At 42.8% G+C, this 24,231-nt stretch overlaps 1 protein-coding gene across 10 annotated transcripts in view; it reads left to right on the top strand.

Annotated features, from left to right (window-relative positions):
- NTRK3 (neurotrophic receptor tyrosine kinase 3) overlaps positions 1-24,231 on the top strand; it is a 381,018-nt gene that overhangs the window by 252,088 nt on the left and 104,699 nt on the right. For 2 of the 10 annotated variants that reach the window (XM_039479826.2, XM_010346819.3), the window contains one exon: positions 22,788-22,922. In XM_039479826.2, the coding sequence (XP_039335760.1) occupies positions 22,788-22,922 (135 nt within the window). 10 annotated transcript variants of the gene reach the window in all.

The raw sequence follows: 24,231 nt of genomic DNA, 5'->3' as shown, positions 1-24,231 counted from the left end.
CATGGGCTTTTCTGGGGCCATCAGAAGTCCTGAATGAACTGAGGGTCGAGCTCAAGAAGTATCTGGTTCCTGCTCAGGGAAGCATGGCAGCCTGTACTTAGGCTTTTCTGGCAGCACCAGGGTGTGTCTGGAAAGCATCAGTCAGGGAAGAACAGTGTGAGTACCTAATGCCAATGGATTCCAGTGAGCAAAGAGACCCAAATCAATAGAGGGAAAACAAATCCAGGTGAAAACCTGTGGAGTAACACTAATATAGGGTTAAATCCCAGCTCTACTATCATACCTTTGCACAAATTACTTTGTAAGCTCTCTAGGCCTCATTTTTCTCATCTGTAAGATGAGAATAATAAATACCACTTTGCTAGGCATTGGGAGGATGAAATGATTTCACACATGGAATACTCCAGTGCTGTGATGAATTCCAGCCATTCATTCTGCTGCCACAGATCAAGAGGAGTTGAACGATAGTGAGACCATCATTCACTTGAGCCAATCCTTCCCCTAGTCCTTCAGTTTTGATCCTGTTCACTTTTACTCTTGTATTTCAAGGCTGAGTCTCACAGAGCTTTTAAGTTTGGCCTCTCACGCTCTCCCACACCTGCTAAATCCTTAAAAATGTTTCTTCTCTTCCCTCAGACTTCCCTCACTGTCTTGTTTGTTTCTTGCCCTGTGAAAGGCAGTAGGGTACACATTCTTCTCAGTGTAAACAGGCCTTGGATTTGCACAAGGGTGGAGCAGTGTGTTCTTTTTCCAACAGCTGTTTTGATAATGCTTGCCAGCATGTTGGGATTTTTGGCCCTAGTGGCACATACTGAGACCACATCCTCAAGGAATACTTTCTGATCTCTCCTAAGTCTCTTTTCTAGACTGCATGATTTGGGTTTTCCATCAATGAAAAGCATTCCCCTTTTCTGGCCCACATGAGAGTTGATCTCATTTTTCCCGTCATCTCTCTCCTCTTGTTTGAAGCACACGCAGATGTCTTGTGGGTTCTTCCTAGACTTCATAACTTTTGTTGTAGTTTTACATCACCTGGAAGAGCTTAGGATCATCTGAAAATCAGAGGGACTCAGAGGCATAGTCTCTTTTGGAGGTCAGGGATGCCAGGAGGGCATTGAGGATGGAAAGATCAGGTGAATAGCGAAGGAATGATACTAGAAAAAGTGTAAAGCTTTAGAGCAGATGGAGGCTGGCACAGATGCTGAAAGACAAGAGAGATAAGGGAAAGCCTAGAATCAAGTCAGAGGCACAGCAAACAAAGGCACCCCAAGCAAGCCAGTTAGACTGAGAGAGGGGCTCACTGTCCTTTCCCCGCTTTCTTACGGGTGTATGGTCCTGAAGCAGAAGATCCTGCTCTTGACTGGGAAAGGGTTTTCAAGAGACTCTTTGACCAGTTCTCCATCCAGGAGGATACATCTCAATTACCATGGAGACTTCCATCTTATAAATAGCCATTGAGTGGAATCTTCGTACAAAAAAAAAATCCAAATATATCATAACAGTTGGTTCCTTACACCCTTGTGCCTATTTACTCTCTTGAAGATTTTCATGAGGTTTGACTTTTCCTTATGGAGAAAGTGTTTGTTCCTCCATATGTTATATTGGCTTAGCAATGAGTGATTCCCTGGTTGAAACTTTGTTCTACAGTCCTCTTGCTTCTCAGCAAAGCAGTGCATTGTAGTAGTTAGCTGTGTGATTGTTGGAGGCATCCCTCCCATGCTCAGATCTCAGCTCTGTGTCCTTGTAACCATGTAACACTGGCAAGTTGCTTAGCCTCTCTCTGTGCCACAGTTCTTTCACCAGTAAAATTAGACCAATATGTTGCCCACTTCATGGGATGATAAGGTTTAAAGGAAATCAAACCTGCCAAGGACTCAAAACCGTGCCTGGTGCAAAGTTCGCTCTCAGATCATGCCAGTTAAGAATTTTCTCTAGGGAGTTCTGATGTACATTGGCATACAGTTTACTCGTGAGACCTTGGCTCTGCTGGAAAGGACTTGAATATTTTGGTCAACAGGTCTACAGGTTCATAGTATTGTTCAAAGCTCAGAGTTGGCGGCTTCTACACCTCCCAGTTTATCTCCTATCTAGTTGTCAGTTCGATCCAAACCATTCTGTGTATGTGCCACACCCGTGTGCTTCAAAAGACAAGTGAGTGGCTAGCATTCGATGGCCTCAGTCTGCTGGAGGGGACGTGGAGGAATAGGAAGGCTTTTACACTGTTGGTGGGAGTGTAAATTAGTACAACCACTGTGGAAGACAGTGGGGCGATTCCTCAGGGATCTAGAACTAGAAACACCATTTGACCCAACAATCCCATTACTGGGTGTGTGTGTATATATATATATACATATATATATATACATATATATATATATATATATTCCCAAAGGAATATAAATCATCTATTATAAAGACACATGCACATGTATGTTTATTGCAGCACTCTTCCCACTAGCAAAGACTTGGAACAAACCCAGATACCCATCAATGACAGACTGGATAAAGAAAATGTGACACATATATACCACAGAATACTATCCAGCCATAAAAAAGGATTAGTTCATGTCTTTTGCAGGGACATGGATGAAGCTGGAAACCATCATTCTCAGCAAACTAACACAAGAACAAAACTAAACACCACATGTTCTTATAAATGGTAGTAGAACAGTGAGAACACATGACGCAGGGAGGGAAACATCACAAACTGGGGCCAGTCGATGGGTGGGGAGATAGAGGAAGGAGAGCATTAGGAGCAATACCTAATGTAGATGACGGGGTGATGGATCCAGCCAACCACCATGGCATGTGTATCACTATGTAACAAACCTGCACGTTCTGCACATGTACCCCAGAATTTAAAGTATAATAATAAGAAAAGAGTATAATTGGATTGTTTCTAACAAAAAGGATAAATGGACCAGGCATGGTGGCTCACACCTGTGATCCCAGAAGTTTGAGAGGCCAAAGTGGGCGGATCACCTGAGGCCAGGAGTTCAAGAACAGCCTGGCTAACATGGCAAAAACCTGTCCCTACTAAAAATACAAAAATTAGCTGTGTGTGGTGGCATGCATGTGTAGTCCCAGCTGTTTGGGAGGCTAAGGCAGGAGAATCTGGTGAACCTGAGAGGTGGAGGTTACAGTGAGCTGAGATTTCACCACTGCACTCCAGCCTGAGCAACAGAGTAAGACTCTGTCTCAAAAAAAAAAAAAAAAAAAAAAAAAGATAATTGCTTGAGGGAATGGATACCTTATTTATTAATTAAAATGGGATTATTACACATTACATGCCTGTATCAAAGTATCTCATGTACCGCATGGAAAAAAAATACAAATTTGTGAAGCGTTCCATATTTAAAAAAAAAAGAAAAAAGTATATAAAAATATATATAATCTATGTACCCACAAAAATTTTTAAAAAAAAGAAATGTAACATTTTTTTTTTTACGTCTCCCTTGCTTCTTCTCAACCCTAAGTACCCACTTTGCTCTGTGTTTATTGGGTGGAACCAAAGATTCACCAGTGCTGGCACGCTGCCTTTGATAGGTTTAAAGTCTTCTCTCTGACCTTGGAGGATTTTTGAAAAGTGCTACTTGAGTGTTTGGGACTCATTGAGTGTCTGATTTGAGCTTGCTGGCCAAGCTCCCCAGGTTCCTTCCTCTTTCTCTGGCTTGGGGAGTCTGCTTTTTGTTTTTGCCTTTTCATATGCCCTGGTTGTGATAGGCTGAGATTCACCTTGTTAGTCATGCTTGCTTTCATTTTCTGTTGGTTTAAAGCAGGCGTCCCCAGACTTTTTACACAGGGGGCCAGTTCACTGTCCCTCAGACCGTTGGAGGGCCGCCACGTACTGTGCTCCTCTCACTGACCACCAGTGAAAGAGGTGCCCCTTCCTGAAGTGCGGCGAGGGGCCGGATAAATGGCCTCAGGGGGCCGCATGCGGCCCATGGCCGTAGTTTGGGGACGCCTGGTCTAGTCCTATGAAATAATATTGCAATGTAATAGAAAAATCTCCCCCCTCTCTCTTTGGTAAGAATGATTTATATTCTTTAGTAAGCATCCATTGTCTGTCCCAGTGCCATCCTCTCGATCTGAATTCAGATTTCCATGAGCCTATCCCAAGTCTTAGAGAGAAACTCTTCCAATTCAGCCATGTCCTCAGCTCTTTTTCATGCCCCTATCCACAACAGCTTTGTGTGATGGGGCCTGCCTGCCATATTCCTCCCAGGAAAATACCTCCATGGCTCGATGCATGGGAAATAACATTTGCATGAAGGAAGAAAAGACATCTACATGTTATGTACTCAGTAATGTCTTGTCTTATTGCAGAAAAATGTTTCAGGTGCTTTGTAAAAATGCAAATGTAATACAACAAAGATGAAAAAAGGGAATGACAATATCTCGGGGGGATACATAAAATTAGTGACAAGTTTAGACTACCCGCTGCTAGGAGGAGTTTAGAGGTCTGGCTCTGGGCATCCTAGTGACCAAGGTACAGAGGTAAGAGTCATAGGTTACAGGCCACCATTCAGAGGAAGAATATCTTTTCCATTGTTCACAGGAAGAGTGTGGAGATGCAGCACTATACTTTACAGCCTCCTGACAGTAGATCCAACAGTGTACCTCTTAGAGGTGTTTGTTAAAATATCCTGTGATGCAAGTCAGTGGCTTCATGACTAAACCCACTTCATAAAGTGGGTGGGAGGAGATGGGGAGAGAAGCTTTCAGAAACACCCATAGGAGCCTTGTCATACCCTGGGCAGACTGGGGCACTGCTTGGAAATGGGAATCCTTTGGGAAGCCCCATTTTTGGGGATTGATGGAATTGCCTTCCTCCATAGCATTACGTCACCTCTGGGACCTTACTAGTCGGCTTTTGCAGCCAGCAATCCCCCTCCCCTGACTCAACACCAGCAAGGCTTTTCTTCTCAGGGTTATTGGAACTTCATCATGTGAGGCAGTAAATCATTGAAGTCCAGAACAAATCTCGCTTGACATTTTTATCTTGACTCTTCTGGGGGCCTTTAATTAGCATGATTGCAGTGCAGGCAATTGCTTCGATGGAGTCTGTATTACTCTTGGTTGGCATAATGGCTATTGAAGTTTCTCTAGTTGCTGTTTCTGGTCATCCAGGAAAGACTCTGATTAAATAAGTAATTAAACCCCTTAAGATGGTATAATTAGGGGTGGTTGGCAGTGAGTTTACATGGATTAAAAATCAATCAGAATATGGATTCATATAGTTACAAAAAATGTCACTCCCTAAGGTCCAATGTGGGTTGTTTACACGAGAGCTCCTAGGACTTCCAGAGCTCTACACAGCCACTGTGTAGACATCTGCTGCTGGTATGGCCACTGCTCCATAGCACATGCAGCCACAGTGTCCTCGGCCACCCCTAGCCATGGAGCACACAGCTACAGAAGGCAGCTATGACATTCTCAGCAATGGTATGGGCTTTGAGAAGCATCAGTATATGTCATGGTTAAAGATGGAACTCAGTTAGTATTAGGGGTCTCGATTCCCCCAGTTCCTGAAGCATACGTTGCAATGAAAATCTCCTACTTACAGCAGTGGTTCTCAGCCAGGGTGATTCTGTCCTCAGGAGACATTTGACAATGTCTAGAGACACATTCCATGATCACAATGGGGTGGAGGATGCTATTCACATCCGGTAAAGAGAGGCCAGGGGTACTGCTAAATATCCCACCAGGCTCAGAACACCTCCCTACAACCAAGAATTATCTGGTCCAAAATGTCATTGCACTAACATTCGAACATAACTCCTCTATTATCTTGTTTAGAGCTCATGATGTTTTTGTGAGGGAGAAGGTATAAGAGTTATATCTCCCTTTTACAGATTGGAAAACTGGAGCTTAGAAAGGTAGTGATGCTCCCGGTCTCACAGGGCTAGGCCATCATCTGGTTCTTATTCTACAGCTATTTGCACACATCGTTTGGGAGGGTGTGATCTTTGGAGTTCCTGCAAGTGTCCAGAAGGGGCACAAGTGTTATCTAAGTGCCATTAGCACATCTCTGGAGAAACTATGACCCCCAGTTTCTTAGGTAAGAAAGATACCTCAATTTCACATTTTTTTCTCTAAGAATCAAAGAACACATATCCATCAAAAGCATTGTATAATGATAATGATCACACTTGACACCTGATGCTTGAGGTTTTTGGAATAAGAGTACATGATCTGCCAAAGAGCATTCATATAAAAGTATTAACTGCTCGAAATCTGTATGTCTGTGATATATTTGCAGGTGAGGTTTCCCTTCAGGCCTTGTCAATTTAGTGAAATAACAAGCAGGAGAAGGGCTGTGTAGGGTGGTAAGAATGCAGTTGTATTCCCACCCTCATTGCCTAAGAATTTTGAAGGGTATATAGAAGGAGAGTCTACCACAGAGAATGCATAGCAAATGTCTCACTGATGCTTCACTGCCTTCTCTCTCTTTTTAGGACACTCATGGTTGTCTTATGCATTGTCTCAGCTCACATTTGGAATTGGAATGTAATTCATGCCAATGGTGGCCAGATACTGCACTGTATACTTCCCCTACATATCTGTAATCCCTTAGGCCTTCAGGAGAAGTATAATTATCCCCATTATGCAGGTGGGAAGACTGAGCTCAGGAAGTTGCTTGTGCCTGATTCACATCTGCCTGATGGCAGGACAGGAAGTGAAACTTACAATTCGCTCATTCCCCTTGACTACACTGCCATGTTAATTACAGCAGTTACATCTCACTCTCTGCTCTTCATTTAAGAAGAGGATACAGGGCCACTAGGCATTGAATGTGTTGTCATATCTCCTGCCTCTTAAGGCAGTGAGTGCGTTTGGGGGATAATAGACACAGTGAAGTCCCAAAAGAATTCATCCACATACAAAATGTTTATAAAATAGATAGATCTAACATTAATCTCAGTTCTTCCACTGATCTTAGCGAGTCTACAGTGGCTCTACCCTGAGCAGAGTATACTGCAGTTCTTGGAGCTGAGAGTTCCTCTGTATGCTGCCATGCCTGGCCAGAACAGCCTCATTTAACAGCAACTGGCTTGCCTCACGTCTGATGAAATAAAGTCGAGGGCATAAGATGTCTGATTCCTAGTCCGAGTCTTGCCACACTTCTTTCAGCATTGCAGGTATGCTGTCCTGAGTTTGTGCTGAACACATTACCAGCTTCTTTGCAGTTGCCTGCCCCGCCCCCCGCTGACCCAGTGTTGCTAATGGTCTTGGCATCGTCACACTGAAGAACCCTGGAGCATCCCAGACCCTGCCTCCTCTCCCACCCGCTATGTTTAATCAGATGCCAAGTTTCTGATTTCCATAAGCTCTACCCTTGCATTCCTCTGGTGTTCATCTTCTTGGTTCTCCTTCTGTGATCCCAGCCCTAATGTACCACGAGTCCAGGATGGCACTGTCACCCTTTAACCCAGGGGCCACAGACTATAGCTTGCAGGCCCAATCCAGCCCACCACTGGTTTTCGTGCAACTCTTAAGCTAAGAATGGTTTTTATAATTTTTTTTTTTTTTTTTTTTTTTTTTTTTTTTTTTTTTTAAGATGCGACTCGCTCTGTCACCCAGGCCGGAAGGCAGCCGCATGATCTTGGCTCACTGCAACCTCTGCTTCCCAGGTTCAAGCAATTCTTCTACCTCAGCCTCCTGAGTAGGTGGAACTACAGGTGCGTGTCACCACGCCCAGCTAATTTTTGTATTTTTAGTAGAGACGGAGTTTTACCATGCTGGTCAGGTTAGTCTTGAACTTCTTACCTCAGGTGATCCACCCACCTTGGCCTCCCAAAGTGCTGGGATTACAGGTGTGAGCCACTGTGCCCGGCCAGATTTTATATTTTTAAATGATTGGAAAAATTCAAAGAAGAATCATCTTTTGTAACATGTGAAATTCAAATTTCCCTGTCTCTAAATACATTTATTGGGGCCCAGCCATGTTCATTCATTGCGCATTGTCTGTGGCTGCTTTCACGCTGCAATGGCAGAGTTGAGTCGCTGCAACAGAGACCGTATGGCCTGTAAAGCCTAAAATATTTACTATCTGTCTGTTGACAGAAAAAGCTTGCTGGCTCCTGCCCTAGCTAGTCCAGCCACTGCTGAACCTTCTCTGTCTCATCTTTCATTCCTTTTTAATCTGTTCTCAAGCCATCCCGTTTCTCAAATCCTTCAACACTCACCCATTGCCCCAAACTCTGAAGTTCCTTCATGATCTGCTGATCTGCTCCCAAGCTAATCATCTCCATTTATTAGAACTCCTTGCACTTCCCCAAGTGTGTCTTGTACTTCCCCTGTATGGCCATCAGTGTGGTGCTTTCTTCCAGGAATAACTTTTCTTCCTATCTTTTTAGGAGGAAACCTTAGGTCTCCTTTGAACCTCATGGCCACGGCTGCCTTCTCCAAGAAGGCTGAGTCTCCTACTATTGTTACTTCTTAGGAATGCCCTAGCACTCTCCCTGTACTGCTTTTATGACTTGAAGTCCTCTCTGTCACAGTCTGGCTGTTTCATCCTACTCTGGGTGAGATCCGTGAGGGCCAAGGTACAGATTTGGTGAGTGCAGGCTAGCCACGTCTACCTGAGCGAGTGCTCTCTGGGCTCCATGGGATACTCTGCTTTCCCAGGTGTGTAAATGCTATGAATTTCCAGAACTTTTGTCTTCCTAAACCTATGTGACAATGCTTTGAAAGTGGGCAACAAAATCCGGCATTTGGAAATTGATTTTTAACACTAACGTGAAGAGCCATTATCATTAGCTGAAGGTACATCACCTAATCTAAATCTCTTATGTAGGTATCTATCCATGTTCATATCTATTGACCCATCATCTGTCATCTTAATTTATCCATCCATCCATCTGTCAGTCGTCATCTCTGTGTGTGGATCCATACCAGTGCCCACGTCTAAAATCCACAGCTGCAGGTCTACCACTGTCACTTGATTGGCGATGTCCCATTTTTGTGGAATTACTCCATAGTCCTGCCACACTGTTTTCCTAATCTCCCTTTGAGCTGGTTCCCATTTTCCCCATATTCCTGCTTTATGTTTCTGCTGAATTATACACTTTGCTTCTCAGGGTAAAAACAAATCCTGTTTTAGTTTGCCAGGGCTGCTGTAACAAAGTGCTGTAAACTGGATGGCCTAGAACAACAGACATTTATTTTCTCAGTTCTGGAGGTCCCACATCCAAGATCAAGGTGTCTGGAGAGCTGTGAGCCCCCTGAAGGCACTAGGGAAGGATCTGTTCCAGGCCCGTCTTCTGGCTTTGGTAGTTGGCTGGCAATTTTGGACATTCGTTGGCTTGTAGACACATTATGCAGATCTCTGCCTTCATGTTGACGTGGTGCTCCGTGTGCATCTATCTGCATGTCCACATTTTTCCTTTTCATAAGGACATAGTAATATTGGAATAGGGCCCATCCTAGTGACTTCATCTTAACTTGATCATCTGCAAAGGTCCTGTTTTCAAATAAGGTGACAATATGATGGTTTTTGAGGGGGCAGAGTTCAATCCCTTACCGTTCCCTATGTGCAGTGCTTTGTCTGTTGCCCCCGCCATATGGAATGGCTCACCCTCCGCAGCCCATGCATTTCTGCCTGGTGACTGTTTTTCTCACCTGGTCTTTTCCACCCACACAGGCTCTTATGACCACTCCCTCACTTCCGTCCCTCAGCAGTGGGCGTGTGCCTCTCTCTTGCCGCTCACCAGTATATATACCAGATTATAATTTGTTTTAGGATCTCATGACTGTAAACTTTTCATGCTTTCTTTTCGTTTTTACTTTCTTGACTCCTAGAAGATTGATATTTAGGTATTTGTACAATTATTGATAGGTAAACTTAGGTGTAGGCCTCCCATTCTTGGCACTGGGTTTTTAGCTCCTCTCTGCAGTCATTGCTTTTTACTCTTCTTACTCATCTTGATATTCCCTCTCCCTCTATCCAGCCCTGAGCACAGTGCCCATGAGCATAGGAGGCCCCCAATGTGTGTCAGTAATTTAGGGATTTGGAGGACAGCGAAGGCAGGGGTTTGATACGCATTTGCTGCTGTCTGCTGTAGTGTATGGCACTGCAAAATGCTGATGACCTGTGTGGTATCTATCTTCCCCTCTTCACCTAGGCCTTTAGGGGAGAGGATGACACCTGTACTGCCTAAACTGAGTGTTTTGTGTGTGTGTGTGTCGTGTGTATGAGTATGCTTCCATCAAATTAAAAAGGACACAAAAAAGGTGGAGAGCTGTTGCTCTGTACTGATGTACAAGGGGACACCTTTGCTCTGTCTTCTTTTCACCTTCAGCACCTTCAGCAACTTCTTCTTCATCAGAAATCATGGAATTCAGGGCCAAAAAATTCTAACCCACAGGTTTATATTACTTGATTTTTAGGGCCACATATTTAGAATGAGCCAGCTATCGGATCCTATTAGGCGTGTCTTGCTCTGAGATAATCTGCTTAAAATTGATACCACCCTGGAATGTAGACTTTATCGATTGCATTTCTTGCCAGATTCTGGCTTTTGTCTTTTCTCGTCATATCCTAAACAGTATGGCCATGACCCCAAGGAAAGTTGAGCACCCTGGGGGTAGCAGCTGGGACTTGAAGACGTTGGTTCCAAGAACCAGATGGCCAAGTCAGGGTAGGAGGCATTGATGTTCAGATATTTTTTTTTTCTTTCCTTACCTCAAAGTTATTTTGAAACTAACATAATCATTTTTAAAGTCCTTAGAAGGAGAAATGCTTTGCAAATGCCAGGATACTGTAGTGTAGCCTGAAGATAATGTGGCACATTGTTATACAGATCACACACATACAAGTCAGATTACCTCGTTCTGGAAAAAACAAGTCTTAAATTCTCTAAAATCCTTATCTATCACATGGGAAACAGTTGGATTTGCTTCTTGCCCTTGGCATCTACATACAGAGGGGGTTAAGAACGTGGGAGCCGGAATGGCAAGGCCTGGATTCAAGTCCTGGCTGTGTGTCACATTAACAGGGCAACTTGGCATGAATTGCTGAGCCTCTCTTCCCCTTAGTTTCTCCTTTCACAAACCAGGGGCCATACCTGTTCTCCTCTCATAGGGATGCTGAGAAGGTCAGATTGCAAAATCCATGCATAGTACTTTGCTCATTGCCTGGGCAAGTGAAAGTGCTTATAGATATTGGTTGTTGGGTTTTTTTTTTTTTTCCCAAATGGTCTTATTGAGAAATGAAAAATAAAAACATGAAACATTTCATTGTAGTGTATGTGTTTGAAACAGTTCCAGATAAGAGGACAAGAATGATCACACAGAAATTCACAATTAACTGCCAAGTGACTTATACGGAGACTGGAGTTTGAGCTGGGGGTGGAAGGACTGGATGGCAATTGGATGAGAAAAATAAGTTAGAAGATAAGCATTCAGGACAGTGGACTATGGTGGAAGTGAGGACAGAAGCTGACAAGTGCACAGTGTGGTAAGAGTTGATCTGAACAGGAGAGTGTGACTAGGGAAGGAGTGGATGGTGAGCCCGAATGGTTGGCTGGAGTTAGAGCGTGTCAAGACCAGAATGGCAGCCTAAGCTGTTTGGGCATCACGCAGTTGTCACTTTGAAGTCACTGGTGGCCTCTGAGCAAGATTGGTGAACGGAATTTTTACTGATATGATTGGACAGTGATACATAAGATGGATTAACTTAAGGAATGGAACCTGGGAAACATATTAAGAAGCCCCCAAACGGTGGCCCTAAAATAGCGGTGAGTGGTGAGGAAGCATAAGCCAACATTTGTTGATCATCTAATGTGTGCCCTTGGCCAGACACTGACCTAGGTACCTTTAAATTTTTTTAAAAAATGACGACAGCATCTGGGAGGTAGACAGTGATATCCTCACTTTACAGAAGGGGAAACTGAGGCTTAGGGAAGTTAAGTAGTTTACTTAAGGTTATTATCTCTTGACCTTTCTGCCATGCTTTGCTAAAGTAAGGATCTAAATTAAAGGATGCTTACATGAGATACTACAAAACAAATCATTGAAATTGGACGTTTGATGTGGGGAATTAGAAAGGCACTGGCAAAAATGTAGAGGACTAAGAGTTTGAACCTGGGTAATTATAAGGATGATAGTGATTTTAGAGAATTGGCCTGTCAGAAAGGGAGACTGGGATGGGGATTATAGAAATGTTGAGTTTGTTGTTAGGATGCACAATAATGGGAACGCCCAGAAGCCAGTTGCCATTGTGAGAAGAAAATTCAGAAGCAAGTTTGTGCTGGAGGTAAAGGGTTAGAAGTCACCACACAGAGATGGACATTAATGATCGGGGGAGGGTGCAGGGAGGTGGGGAGAGGAGCAGATGGCTAAAGCAGCATTTCCCATGTTTTATTCTCAGGATTCTGTTAAAATGCAGATCCTGATCTAGTAGGTTTTGGATGGACACTGAGATGCTGCATTTCTGACAAACTGGTGATGCTGCTGCTGTCAGTCTGAGATCCAAACCTTAAGTAGCCAGGGGTGAAAAGACTGATGCTTGAGAAACTACCGTAGGGACCAATGAAGGAAGAGAAGCCAACAGAAAGAAAGGGAGCAGTAAGCTAGAGAAGCGGTGAGGATGGCACAGTATTCTAAGTGTCATGGGGGTTATGGGATGGTCAAGGTGCCACATTCTGTGGAATGATCAAGGACTGGAGAAAATCTAGTCATGAGGGAACCACTGGTGACCTTCAAGAGGTTAGTTTTTGTGAAAGGATTAGAACCTGAGTTACGGGAATGTAAGCATGAATGGTCTGCAAAACAGTGGAGGTCAGGGTTGGAGTTAGATTATGTACATTGTGGATACCCAAAGGAACTAAGAAAATGGGATAAAAACAAATGGTATGGTAAAGTGGAGGCCACTGCTCCATCATTTACTAGGTAAGAGACTGAGAGTGTGGGCCTCCGTGGGTTTGGTGTGTGTACACATACCCAAAGATAGAGATAACCATTTATGGATTTCTGTACAAAAGAGAATATAACAGGAAAGGCAGAAGAGGTTGAAGAGACAGGAAATAATTGAAGACAGAATTTGGAGATACTCTTGAAGGTGTCAGTTAAAAGGTTTTAGAAATAAAATATATTTTTCTCCAATACAGAAAGAAAGGCAGATAATTGGGCACTAGTCAGGGTGGTCCAGTAAGCTCATGCTTTAGTTTCTTCCTCTGCACAAAATATGTAGCAACGACAAAAAAATATAAAACAGTATAGCTGGGCCCAAAACAAGATAAATGATGTGTGGACCAGAAATGGCACAGAAATAAAAAGTGATGCACAGAGGTACATTGATTGTCGCTAGGCTCCAAGTCTAGCATCAGTCAGGGCAGGGGTTTAGCTCTGGAGAGTATCTGCAGAATGGTATGTGCTCCACATTGTCAGAAGACCAGAGCTAGACTCACTGCTTCAAGTCTTGGGGTGGGGACAGTGAAGAAAAGAGTCTGAAAAGATAATTTGGCTAACCCCTATCTGGAAGTACAACTGATAGGAATCTGTGAGCAAGGAAGTGGGAGAGAGAGGATAAAGTTGCAGCTTGGAGACCGTGAGCTGAATTAAGCCAGTCAGCTAGCTGAAGATTGCTGTACTCTATCCTCAGTGTTACCCTTGATGAGGATTCCAAGTCATCATTGTAAGATTTGGTTTATAATTGAAGTCCCAAGAGGCAAGATGGAGGTAGCAACAAGTTAGACAATATGGGTGAGAAGAAAAGAAAAAGGGAAAAAAACAAAGAAAATAAGAAAAAAAATCCCTTTTCACTCTAAATGAATTACAATAAGATAACATGAAACAAGGCTGAGCATGGTGGCTCACACCTGTAATCCCACCACTTTGGGAGGCTGAAATGGGCACATCACCTGAGGTCAGGAGTTATAGGCCAACATGGCAAAACCCTGTCTCTACTAAAAATAAAAAAAATTAGCCAGGTGTGGTGGCACATGCCTGTAATCCCATCTACTTAAGTGGCTGAGGCACAAGAATTGCTTGGACCCAGGAGGTGGAGGTTGCAGTGAGCCGAGATTGCACCACTGTGCTACAGCCTGGGTGACAGAGTCAGACCCTGTAAAAAATAAATAAATAAATAAATAAATAAATAAATTATATATATATATATATATATATATATATATATATATGAAAGACATGAAAAAAATCTAATGATAAGCATGCTTGTTATTACGATTTTTATTCCATAATATTCTGGTAATGCTAGCCACTGCAATAAGACAAAAGAAATAAAAGATTTGGAAAGACAGATTATCCTTCTTAGGAAGAATCTGATCACCCTACATAGAACATCAAAGAGTCTTTATAAAATCACCGTTAGAACTAATTAGGAAGTCCAGCAAAATTGTTAATATAAGATCAATAAGCAAAAATCAGTGTCTCCCCTAAACACCATTAGATCATTTAATGCTAAACGGATCACATTTATAGTGGCAAAAATGAAATAAAACCAAGAAATATAAGGTAAAAAGCATAAACCTAGCAAAGGATATGCAAGAGGCTATAGAAAAATACAAAACGTTATGAAGAGAATAAAAGAACTGAGTTAAGTGGAGCACATACCTTATTCATGGATGAGAAGAAACTAAAAATAACTGTTGATTTTCTCCCAAATCTATAAATTGAATACAATTTTTATAAAGCTTCCAGCAGAGCTTTTGAAAGCTCTTGCCTGGTAAGCTTATCCTGTAGTTTATGTGCAGGAATAAATGACCAAGAATAGACAAGGTGTCTTTTAAAAAGAAGATAAAGATGGAAGATATGTACCCTAATAGACAAAAATACTTATTTTAATGTTACAGTTAGCCTGTTATTTTAATATTACTTAAAAATACTTTAACGTTACAGTGTGCTTTCACTGAAGACACCATCTTCAGTGAAAGCAAAGAGGCTAACATATAATAATTGTTTTTTAACATTTAGAAAACTTACGTGTGTATATATGTAGACAGATAAATAGAGACAGACAGGGAGGGAGGGAGGGAGACAGATGTGTGGATATGAGTCCTTTTTCGTGTGCGTGTCATTTTAAGTCAGTATGAAAGGGAGAAACTCGGCCAGGCGTGGTGGCTCACACCTGTAATCCCAACACTTTGGGAGGCCAGCGTGGGTGGATCATGAGGTCAAGAGATCGAGACCATTCTGGCAAACATGGTAAAACTCCGTCTCTACTAAAAATGCAAAAATTAGCTGGGCATGGTGGCACGAGCCTGTAGTCCTAGATACTCAGGAGGCTGAAGCAGAAGAAGCGTGTGAACCCAGGAGGCGGAGGTTGCAGTGAGCCGAGATCACACCACTCTACTCCAGCCTGGGTGACAGAGCAAGACTCTGTCTCAAAAAAAAAAAGGAAAAAAAAGTGAGAAACTGTTAAATAAAACCCCATAAGGAAAAACGAAGTGATGTTTTTATCTCATACCAGTCACAAAATAAATGATAAATTCTGGGTGAAATTTTAAAGTAGAACTTTTTATTTTAAATCAGTTTTTTATTTTAAAATCACTTCAGACATACAGAAAAGTTGCGCCGTGGTACAGAGCATTCCCTTATATCTCTCATCCACTTTTCCCCATTGTAATCATCCTGTATCACCATGATGCATTTGTCACAAGTAAGAAACGAGTATAGGTACATTATTCTTAATTAAATTCAATACTATACTCTAATTTCATCAGTTTCCCCCAACTGTCCTTTCTCCATTCCTGGACCCCATCCAGAATACCACTTTATATTTAGTTATCATGTCTCCTTAGCCTCCTTTGATCTCTGACAGTTTCTTAGACGTTCCTTGTCCTTGATTACCTTAACGGTCAGGTTTTATGTGGAATGTCTCTCAATTTTGGCTGTCAGTGGGGTTTTGGGAAGGAAGACCACAGAGGTGAAAGCCATTCTCATCACATCATATAAAGAGTGCATGCTTATTGCATGACTTAATACTGATGATGCTAACCCTCATTACCTGGATGAGAGGGTGTTTGTTAGGTTTCTCCGTGGTGAAACTACATTCTCCCTCTTTCCATATACTTTGGAAGTAAACCAGTAACAGCACATACTCAAGGGGTGGGGGGAAGTGAAGCTCTACCTCCTTGAGTGAGGAGTCTCTACATAAATTATTTGTAATTCTTCTGTAAGGGAGATTTATTAAACATGGTACTTTTAAATGAAAAGGTAATATCCCGACTTTGAGGAGGAAAATATCTCTTAATGCACAGATATAAGTAACATAAAGGGAAAGGTGAATATGTTAATTAAAAAGTATCTGTGAGTACCATATACAAAGCTAAAAGACAAACAGTAGATTGAGAAGACATAATTTCAATGCATATATATGTAACAAAGAATTTGCACACAGAATAAATAACAAACTCCCACAAATAAAGAAGAGTAACAACTACCTATCTACACACACACACACACACACACACACACACACACACGCAGAGAGAGAGAGAGAGAGAGAGAGAGAGAGAGAGAGAGAGAGAGAGACCGACCAAGAAAGAGAGAAAAAGACACACGCACACAAATGAGGAAAGGATACAAATAGGCAATTGACAGTTCCTCAACAGGGGAAACCCTTAAGATGGTGTACAACCTCAGTAGTAATCAGGTAAATGAATCTTAAAACTGCAAGGAGACAACATCTACCACCCAATAGTCTGTTAGAAAAAATATCAGATATAGGAAGGTGGGGTAAGAAGTTCATCCATTTAGTGATTATAGAAATATGAATTGGTATGACTTTAGCAATAGAATAAGCAATAGAATGATTTTAAGGATTTAATTATACTAAATTATAGGGATATCCTCCAAAGATGTGCTTCTCAAATGTTTTTGTGCATAGAAATCACCTGAGGGGCTTGTTAAAACACAAATGTTGATTCAGTGGAGTCTGAGCATCTTCGTTTTTACCCAGCTTTCAGCTAATGCTGTTTGTTCACTGGCCTGCACTTTGAGTGAGAAAGCTCTAGGGTAGAGGTCAGCAAACTACCGCTCATTCGCCAAGGGCCAAATCTGGCTCTTGCCTATTTTTACAAATGGAATTTTACTGGAGCATGCTCATGTGTTTATGTGTTGTGTATGGGTGCCTTCAGACTACACTGGCAGAGTTTAGTGGTAGCAGCAGAGACTGCATGGTTTGCAAAGCCTAAAATATTTTCTATCTGGTCCTTTATAGGGTAAGTTTGCCAACTACTGCTCTGGAAAAAATCTCCATGTGCATAAAGAGATGTGTATAATAATATTGATTGCAACTTTTTTTGGAATAATCAAAGGATAGAAACAAGTGTCAGTTGGCAGAATAGGCAAATAACTTGTAGTATATTCACACAATGGACTTCGTTAGCTAAAATTAATGAACGGGAGCTACATGTATCAACATGGATAAATCTAGAAAACATTTGTTTTTTAAAAGCTTAAACTTACACAGAACAAAACTATAATTTAGTTATGGATATATGCTTAGACAGCAAAATTACTGCAAGATTCCTGAAAAGGATAATCAGTTATTTTAGAGCAGTGGTTGCTTCTAGTGATGGGGAAAAGGAGAAACAGGGTTATATATGGACTCACATGGATTACTGCCATTGCAGTAATGGATTATTTGTTTAGAAATTTGAGAAGATACCGAAATACTATAAATTGATAATGCTGGAGGTAGGCACAGAGTTTCTATACTATTCTGATATTTTTGATGTTTCAAACATTTGAAAAGAGTCAAAAGATTCAGGAAACAATATGCTGAATATGAAGACAGATATTTGGAAGTGCAAGGAAGGCAATGAAGATAGATTATTAATACCCAAGTTTCTCTCTGCTCTCAGTTAAGCAAGAAAAGAAAATGCTCAGCTATTGCAAATTGTTCCTTATATAGTGAATTCTGAGAATGGTAAGAAAACAAAAAAACCCTTTTTTCCATATGACTAATTCTACTCCATGGCTCATGAAGTATTTTGATTCGAAGAGGTTACTTCACCCATGTTATGGAGCAGAAGGATTTTCACTTTCTCTGGGGACTAACATTTCACTCCTTTAAGCCAAGATCAGCTTATCATTGGAATAGTCTTAGTGAGGCCAAGTGGGGGTGGCCCCCCCAGCACACCTCCCCCTTATTTTGAATTAGAGTCTTGAAATACCCATCAGGGACAAGCTGTGAGAGCCTTCAAATTCCTTCAAGAAGGAGCCTTTTGCTTTTTTCTGAGAATCTCAGTGGTCCATGCCCTTTTATCTGACTCGGGCATGGATGTCCTCCCACCATGACTTCCTGTGGGCATGAGGCCATGAGCTAAATTGTAATTGGGGTACATTCACCCTCAGCCCCCTCCCTCTGAGCATCTGCACACAGCTGGAACCAGACTTGGCAACCCTGGCAAGCAGGCCAGGGCAATGTCATTACTCATTTTCCCAGCAGTAGCGAGATGACTTTATAGGAAGAGGTGCTCCATACTGAAGTTGGGGAATCTCAGTTCAACACTCTTAGCTACAGAGTATACAACAGGGACATTTTGGTTCCAAGTACATTTCAATATTGTATAGAACCCTTTGAAATGTGTGTGTTATTATAGGAAGGTAGGAACACTTTGGGTCCAGCCATTCCCCCATGAAATATTAAAAAGTCCTGCTTACTGGCATTCAACAACCTTTTGTTATGTGCCTCATACATGTCAGGCAATGTGGAAGACATGGCCATGGGATGATATGAATGTCGTCATCTCTCCCAGCAGTAGGTTTTTCCAGCATTATGCTTCAGCATGGTGTCTTGCTGGGACCCTGATTTCTGAACACACTTGCTTCTGTTACCCACCTAGTTCCCGTACCCATACCAGGGGTATTCTCAGACATTCCACACCCTTGGTTAGTGTGTGACTATATTCTAATTACCCATCTCTCCATACACATTAGTACCTCATGTTCATGTGATTATTTTTCATCCTCTGTAGGCTGAACTCTCAGACATAATGTCAAAATGAAGGAGTCAATGACCAGACAGAGTTTCTGAGCTGTCTCCCCTTTCTGAGATAGGCTTGTCCCTCTGCTGTAGGTTTCCAGCCACTTCCTTATCATTGTTAACCGTGACCAGAGGGACCATACGTTTGGTAGTATAGGGGCAGTCGACAAGCCTTGCAGAGATGGCATTTCCTGGTCTTTGACGCACAGCCTATAACGTAGTGAAAGAAACACAATGTTTATTGCAATGTTTAAATCTCGAGTGCAAAGACAAGCCCTGCAGGTACTGTAAGTGTGTGCACACAGGTAGAGGATAATAGGAATTGGTAGGGAATATGGCAAGCCGGAGAACAGACACCCACACACCTTGTATAAATTGAGTGGCTACCACAGTGGGTTATCACTGTGCAGAAATTCTGGCCCAGGATTGCCAGAGCTCTTGGGTTTTCAAGGGAAGCTAGAAATGGGAATATTTTAAATGTGAAATTTCTCAAGTTTTAAATGCTGGCAACTAAGCAACAAATTTTTTAAAATACCCCGTTTGTGCAAAATAAATAAATAAATAAATAAATAAATAAATGGCATATCCTAAGGCCATATATGGCCTGTGGCTTAGGTTTGCAATCTCAGGATAATAAAAGAAAAAAATCTGAGCGTTTCAAGCGGCCTAGTCTGAGGCCAGCAAGCGTAGGCATTTGGGGCTCACCCACCTGGGCCAGTGCCACCATCCTTTTATTGAATCCAGTGGCACATGAAGAAGGAACTTAGACTCAAAAAAGCAATAGCTATACCCAAGGAAAAGATACAGAACAAAGCAATCATAACCACAGCCCAGGCACCATTAGAATTCCTTGATGACCACTTTCCCCTGACCTTAGAAGGGCCACCACACAGGCAGGAAGAGAAGCAAGAGACATGTGTCTATGAGGAAGCCTTTCTTCACCATGACTCACTCTTTTCTGCCCCTACTTGTTCACACAGTGGCCTGGGGTGGGTGCCCAGGGATGATGCTTGGCTTACCAGGGCTATTCTCAGATACTCCACACCCTTGGTTACAGTGCAACTATGTTCTAGTTATCCGTCTCTCCATACTCATTACTACCTCATGTTCATGTGGTTATTTTTCATCTTCTTTAGGCTGAACTCCCAGAAATAACATCAAAATGAAGGAGTCAAAGACCAGACAGAGTTTGGGTTTCTTATTTGGAAGGTCCCAATGCATGCAAAGTGTCCTTATAAGGATGGGGGGGTGAAGCCACCTGAGATAGAGTTAAACCAGGGTTGGCCAGAGGAGGGAACGGCAGAGTATGGTGCTGCTTGCCTTCTTAACTAAGGAAGCTGTTAATGAGGTAAGAAAGCCCTGCTCTCTGTTTAGAACCTGTTTAAGTGGCCAGACCGATAGCCCTGCTTCCCCCAGAGAATGTCCTTACCGTCACTACCTTGACCTCCATTTCATCTTCTTGCTGGATATTGGTTTTCTACAAATGGCATCCACATTTCAAAGTGGTTAGTTGCAAGGACTTTGGAGGTATGAAGAGCTGGAATCAAGTTTAGACTTTGCCACAAAGTGAACTTGGGGCTGTTTTTCCATATTTTAATGGCACAATTTTCCCCCTTGTAAAGTGGAGTTAATACCATCCACCTTTTTGAGATGTTTAGGGATAAAGAAGTAACTGTAGGTGATGCCTGGCACTGGCACTACCTTATATAGATCTACGGATTCCAGGGTGACGCACAGTATGTCTAATGATAGGATTGGCATAGCTGGGTATTGCTTGGGGCTCCCTGCTCCATCCCATGCCTGCCTGAAGTGGGGTTGAAAAACATCTCACCTCTTCTTGCCTCTTGGGGAAAGGTGGGAAGGTTGTGGAAAGTGTGGCATCCTGACTGGGGTGGGATGTCCTGTCCACTGCATTGCTCTCTGCCTCTGGCTCCCTGTTAATCCACTGCCCTGGACCTCATCACCACCAATCCTGTGTATCCCAGTCCCTCCTAGGGTATAAAATTTTTTTTTCCAATGCCAATGCTATGTCAATACTAAAGGTTATTGTGAGGTAGCAATTTGAATATGATAAGCTAATACATTTGAAGAGGGAATGTTTGAAAATAATTCTGTAGAACTCCATTTGGTATTGGGCCTATTATCTAAACCATAACTTAAACTGCTTTATGCAGTTAGGCAATAGTCTCGTCAGATAACAACGGGAAGAAACGGAGACAGAAGGAGAAGTCTTTGAGAATCCACAGTCAGGTAGAAAGAGTATGGGCAGAAGATTCAGGGAATACCTTCTCCCTGGAGCGTGCTGGGCTAGTAGCTCCCGAATCCCAAGGCCAGCGCACAGGGGCGAAACCTCACAAGGGAGAGAGAATTAGAATCTGCAAGAACCTCAGATTAACAGGTTTGAATGTCTTTTCATGTGGCAAAACCATAGGAATTGGCCTTTGCTTCTTGCAGTGAGTATAAAGCACTCACCTTTAGAGATTTAAGTAGCTTGTGGCTCAATAAGATTGGCTCCAAAACCTCTCATCCAATCCTGTGGATGCTCAGTGCCCTTCTCTCCTAAGCTCCATTTACAGTGGCCCCTCCCTTTCCCAAAAAGATCTTAGCGCCTCCGGCTTGCCTCTCAGGAAAAGTATCCTTAGAAGATTCCTGAAGACCCAGCTCTGTTCTGAATTACAGAGAGCCTACAGGTACCTTTGTGCTGAATGTTTGGGGGGAACGCTGTTGACAGAGGAAAAGGTTAGGTGTAGGGGGGTCTCTGGGCCCCTGGTGGCAAAGGCCTTCTTTGAAAGTGCCTTTGATTTGCCCCTCTTCAGCCTTTTCTTCACCCGTTTATCCCTTTACCAGTGTCCAGTGTGGTTCTAGGCTCCCCTGCCCTCCCCCCAGTAAATGCATTTTCCTTTCTGCGCAGGGGTTGTTCTGAGACAGAGGGGGAGGAATGGAGGATTTTGGAGCAGTGCCTCTTATGCTATCAGGCTTCAGCTTTTAGAATCTTGGAAAGACTCCACCTGGGAAAGAGTTCCAGAGAAAACAAACTTCAGATCCCAGCTCATATGGGAAAGGGTTCATGTTCACGAAGGCAGCTTCAGGGACCTTGGCAGGGACTGAGGCGGGCTTGGCCCTGGTCTTTAATGGATCCGACACGGATCTTTCCAGGGCCCGTGAATGCTGCATGGTCTCCGAAGGAGATTTCCCTCTCAGAAGCTACAATGATATCTCTTTATGGGAGCTGTAGTCTTCAGGTCTCTAATGAGCCAACTTTCGTTGTTGCAATGGTTTATGCCCTAACAGTAGCAAGGAAGAGTTTAAGGAACCAAACACCACCATCTCCTCTTATCTGATCATCCCCTTGTCACGTTGCTTTCCTCTTGAAAATTCGCTGAATTTCTTGATGGGATATTAGGAGCCAGAAATTGGGTCTTGGGTCCAGGATTATCTCCTAAGTTAGAAGAAATCCCTTTCCAGGCCCAGGAATGACACCCTGAATGGCAATGATGGGCACAATTTTGGGGCATTCTGGTCCAAGAAGGAAAATGGGGGGCAAGTGTGTTAGGAAAAGTGCAGGACAGAGTTCATGGTGATGGTGAATCTTTCTTCTCTGACTCTAACTTGTGCCATTTCTATAATGCCAGTGTAAGATTCTTAGGATCTATATTTTATGCATACAATAAACCAGCTGCCCCTACAGGCACAGCAGTGTGGATACAGGAGCTGAGAACACCTGGATTTCTGTTTCTGGCATTGTGCACTTAAGAAAAATACTTTCCCATGTTTTTTGCACTTGGGGTTTAATACTGACCATTAATTCCCCCGTGTCTGCCTCTTCTGCCAGGGGTCTTTTCAAACATAGACAATCATGGGATATTAAACTTGAAGGACAATAGAGATCATCTAGTCCCATCAACTCACTATATATATGAGGAACCTGAGGTCCAGAGTGGGGAAGTGTCTTACCCAAGGTCACATGGTGAGTTACCTCCTTTGACATCTTTGTATGAAGTAAAGACCCCTCCCCTAACCAATTTTAGTTCTTATGACCTTAAGACTTACCGAACCTCCATGTATTTCATGGACTGAGGTATGACTAGGTGCCCAGTATGGGATTTGGTACTAAAAACATCCCTTAAGTTAAAGGAGTGTCTTCCAGGGGAGAAAGCTTCACAGGGCCCAGGTAAGGGCTATGGGAGAAGCAAGAGAGGACCATGGCTTGGAAAGAAACATGCTGTCACAGACTTTCTCAGCAGGCTGCCTAGACTAATGGTCTTCCTTCCCTTTTCCATCAGACCCAAGAGAACCTTTATGTGGGGTCAGTGTAGAGAGGCTGTCTCAGAAACATCTCACCTTGAAAGTGAGCCTTCCTCCAAACATGACATCGTAGACAAGAAAGGATTCCTCTGTCTTCACAAATCTGACCCCACCTCCTGTTTTGTCTATAACACGTCCTGGGCAGGAGGAGAAGAAAGTCTCAATGCAATCAAATTTTGTTTCAAGCTTTTCCCATCATATTCCCAGTGTCCACAGGCCTCTTATGACCTCTACATTCCTCAGCACAGCTTCCATAAAAAGATAGGCCTACTCTGTGTACATATCCGCACACACATCCACATCCACATGCAAATGCACACACATATGCACACACACATATACATGCACACACATGCAAACACATCCACATGCAAACACATCCACATGCAGTGCATACAAATGCACGAATACATGTGTAAACATACAAATACATGCAAACATGCATGTGTACACATGCAAACACAAACATACACATGAAACACACACACACTCTTTAAGACACTTTTAAAATCTGTAGTTAAGCTGAACAACATCTCTGGAGATTTTATCAGGAACGCTCACTTTTCAGGACATCCTAACTCAGTCCATGGGTGTATGGCCAGAACGGAAATGAGCTGTCTTGGAAGTCTTCCTTGATCCAGGCAGCATGTGGCCTGGGGGCCACCAGTGTTACTCCCCCAGGGTATTTTCCTCCCATGTAAGACTTTGAAAGGTGGCAAGGCTCAGAGATCAGCCATTATTCCCTAAACCTTCCACAGACCTGTGGCGGGAGCCAAAAAGATCAATGAGAAGGAGCTTGTAGACTTGGGAGCATGGCACCCCGACCTCCTGGTGTCGTCAAAAGTGTTCTGTGTAATTTTAGCTCCTAGAATTAGAAATGCCCCCTTGGTATCCCTAAAGAATATCAGTTCTGGGGAAGCATAGCCTTCTCCTCCCGTCTCGTAGCCCTTTAGTGACCCTACCATCCATAC

The sequence above is a fragment of the Saimiri boliviensis genome, chromosome 5, assembly GCF_048565385.1.
Source record: "Saimiri boliviensis isolate mSaiBol1 chromosome 5, mSaiBol1.pri, whole genome shotgun sequence".
Lineage (NCBI taxonomy): Eukaryota > Metazoa > Chordata > Mammalia > Primates > Cebidae > Saimiri > Saimiri boliviensis.
The sequence above is the reverse complement of the archived record's forward strand: the minus strand, read 5'-3'. Positions and strand labels throughout refer to the sequence as shown.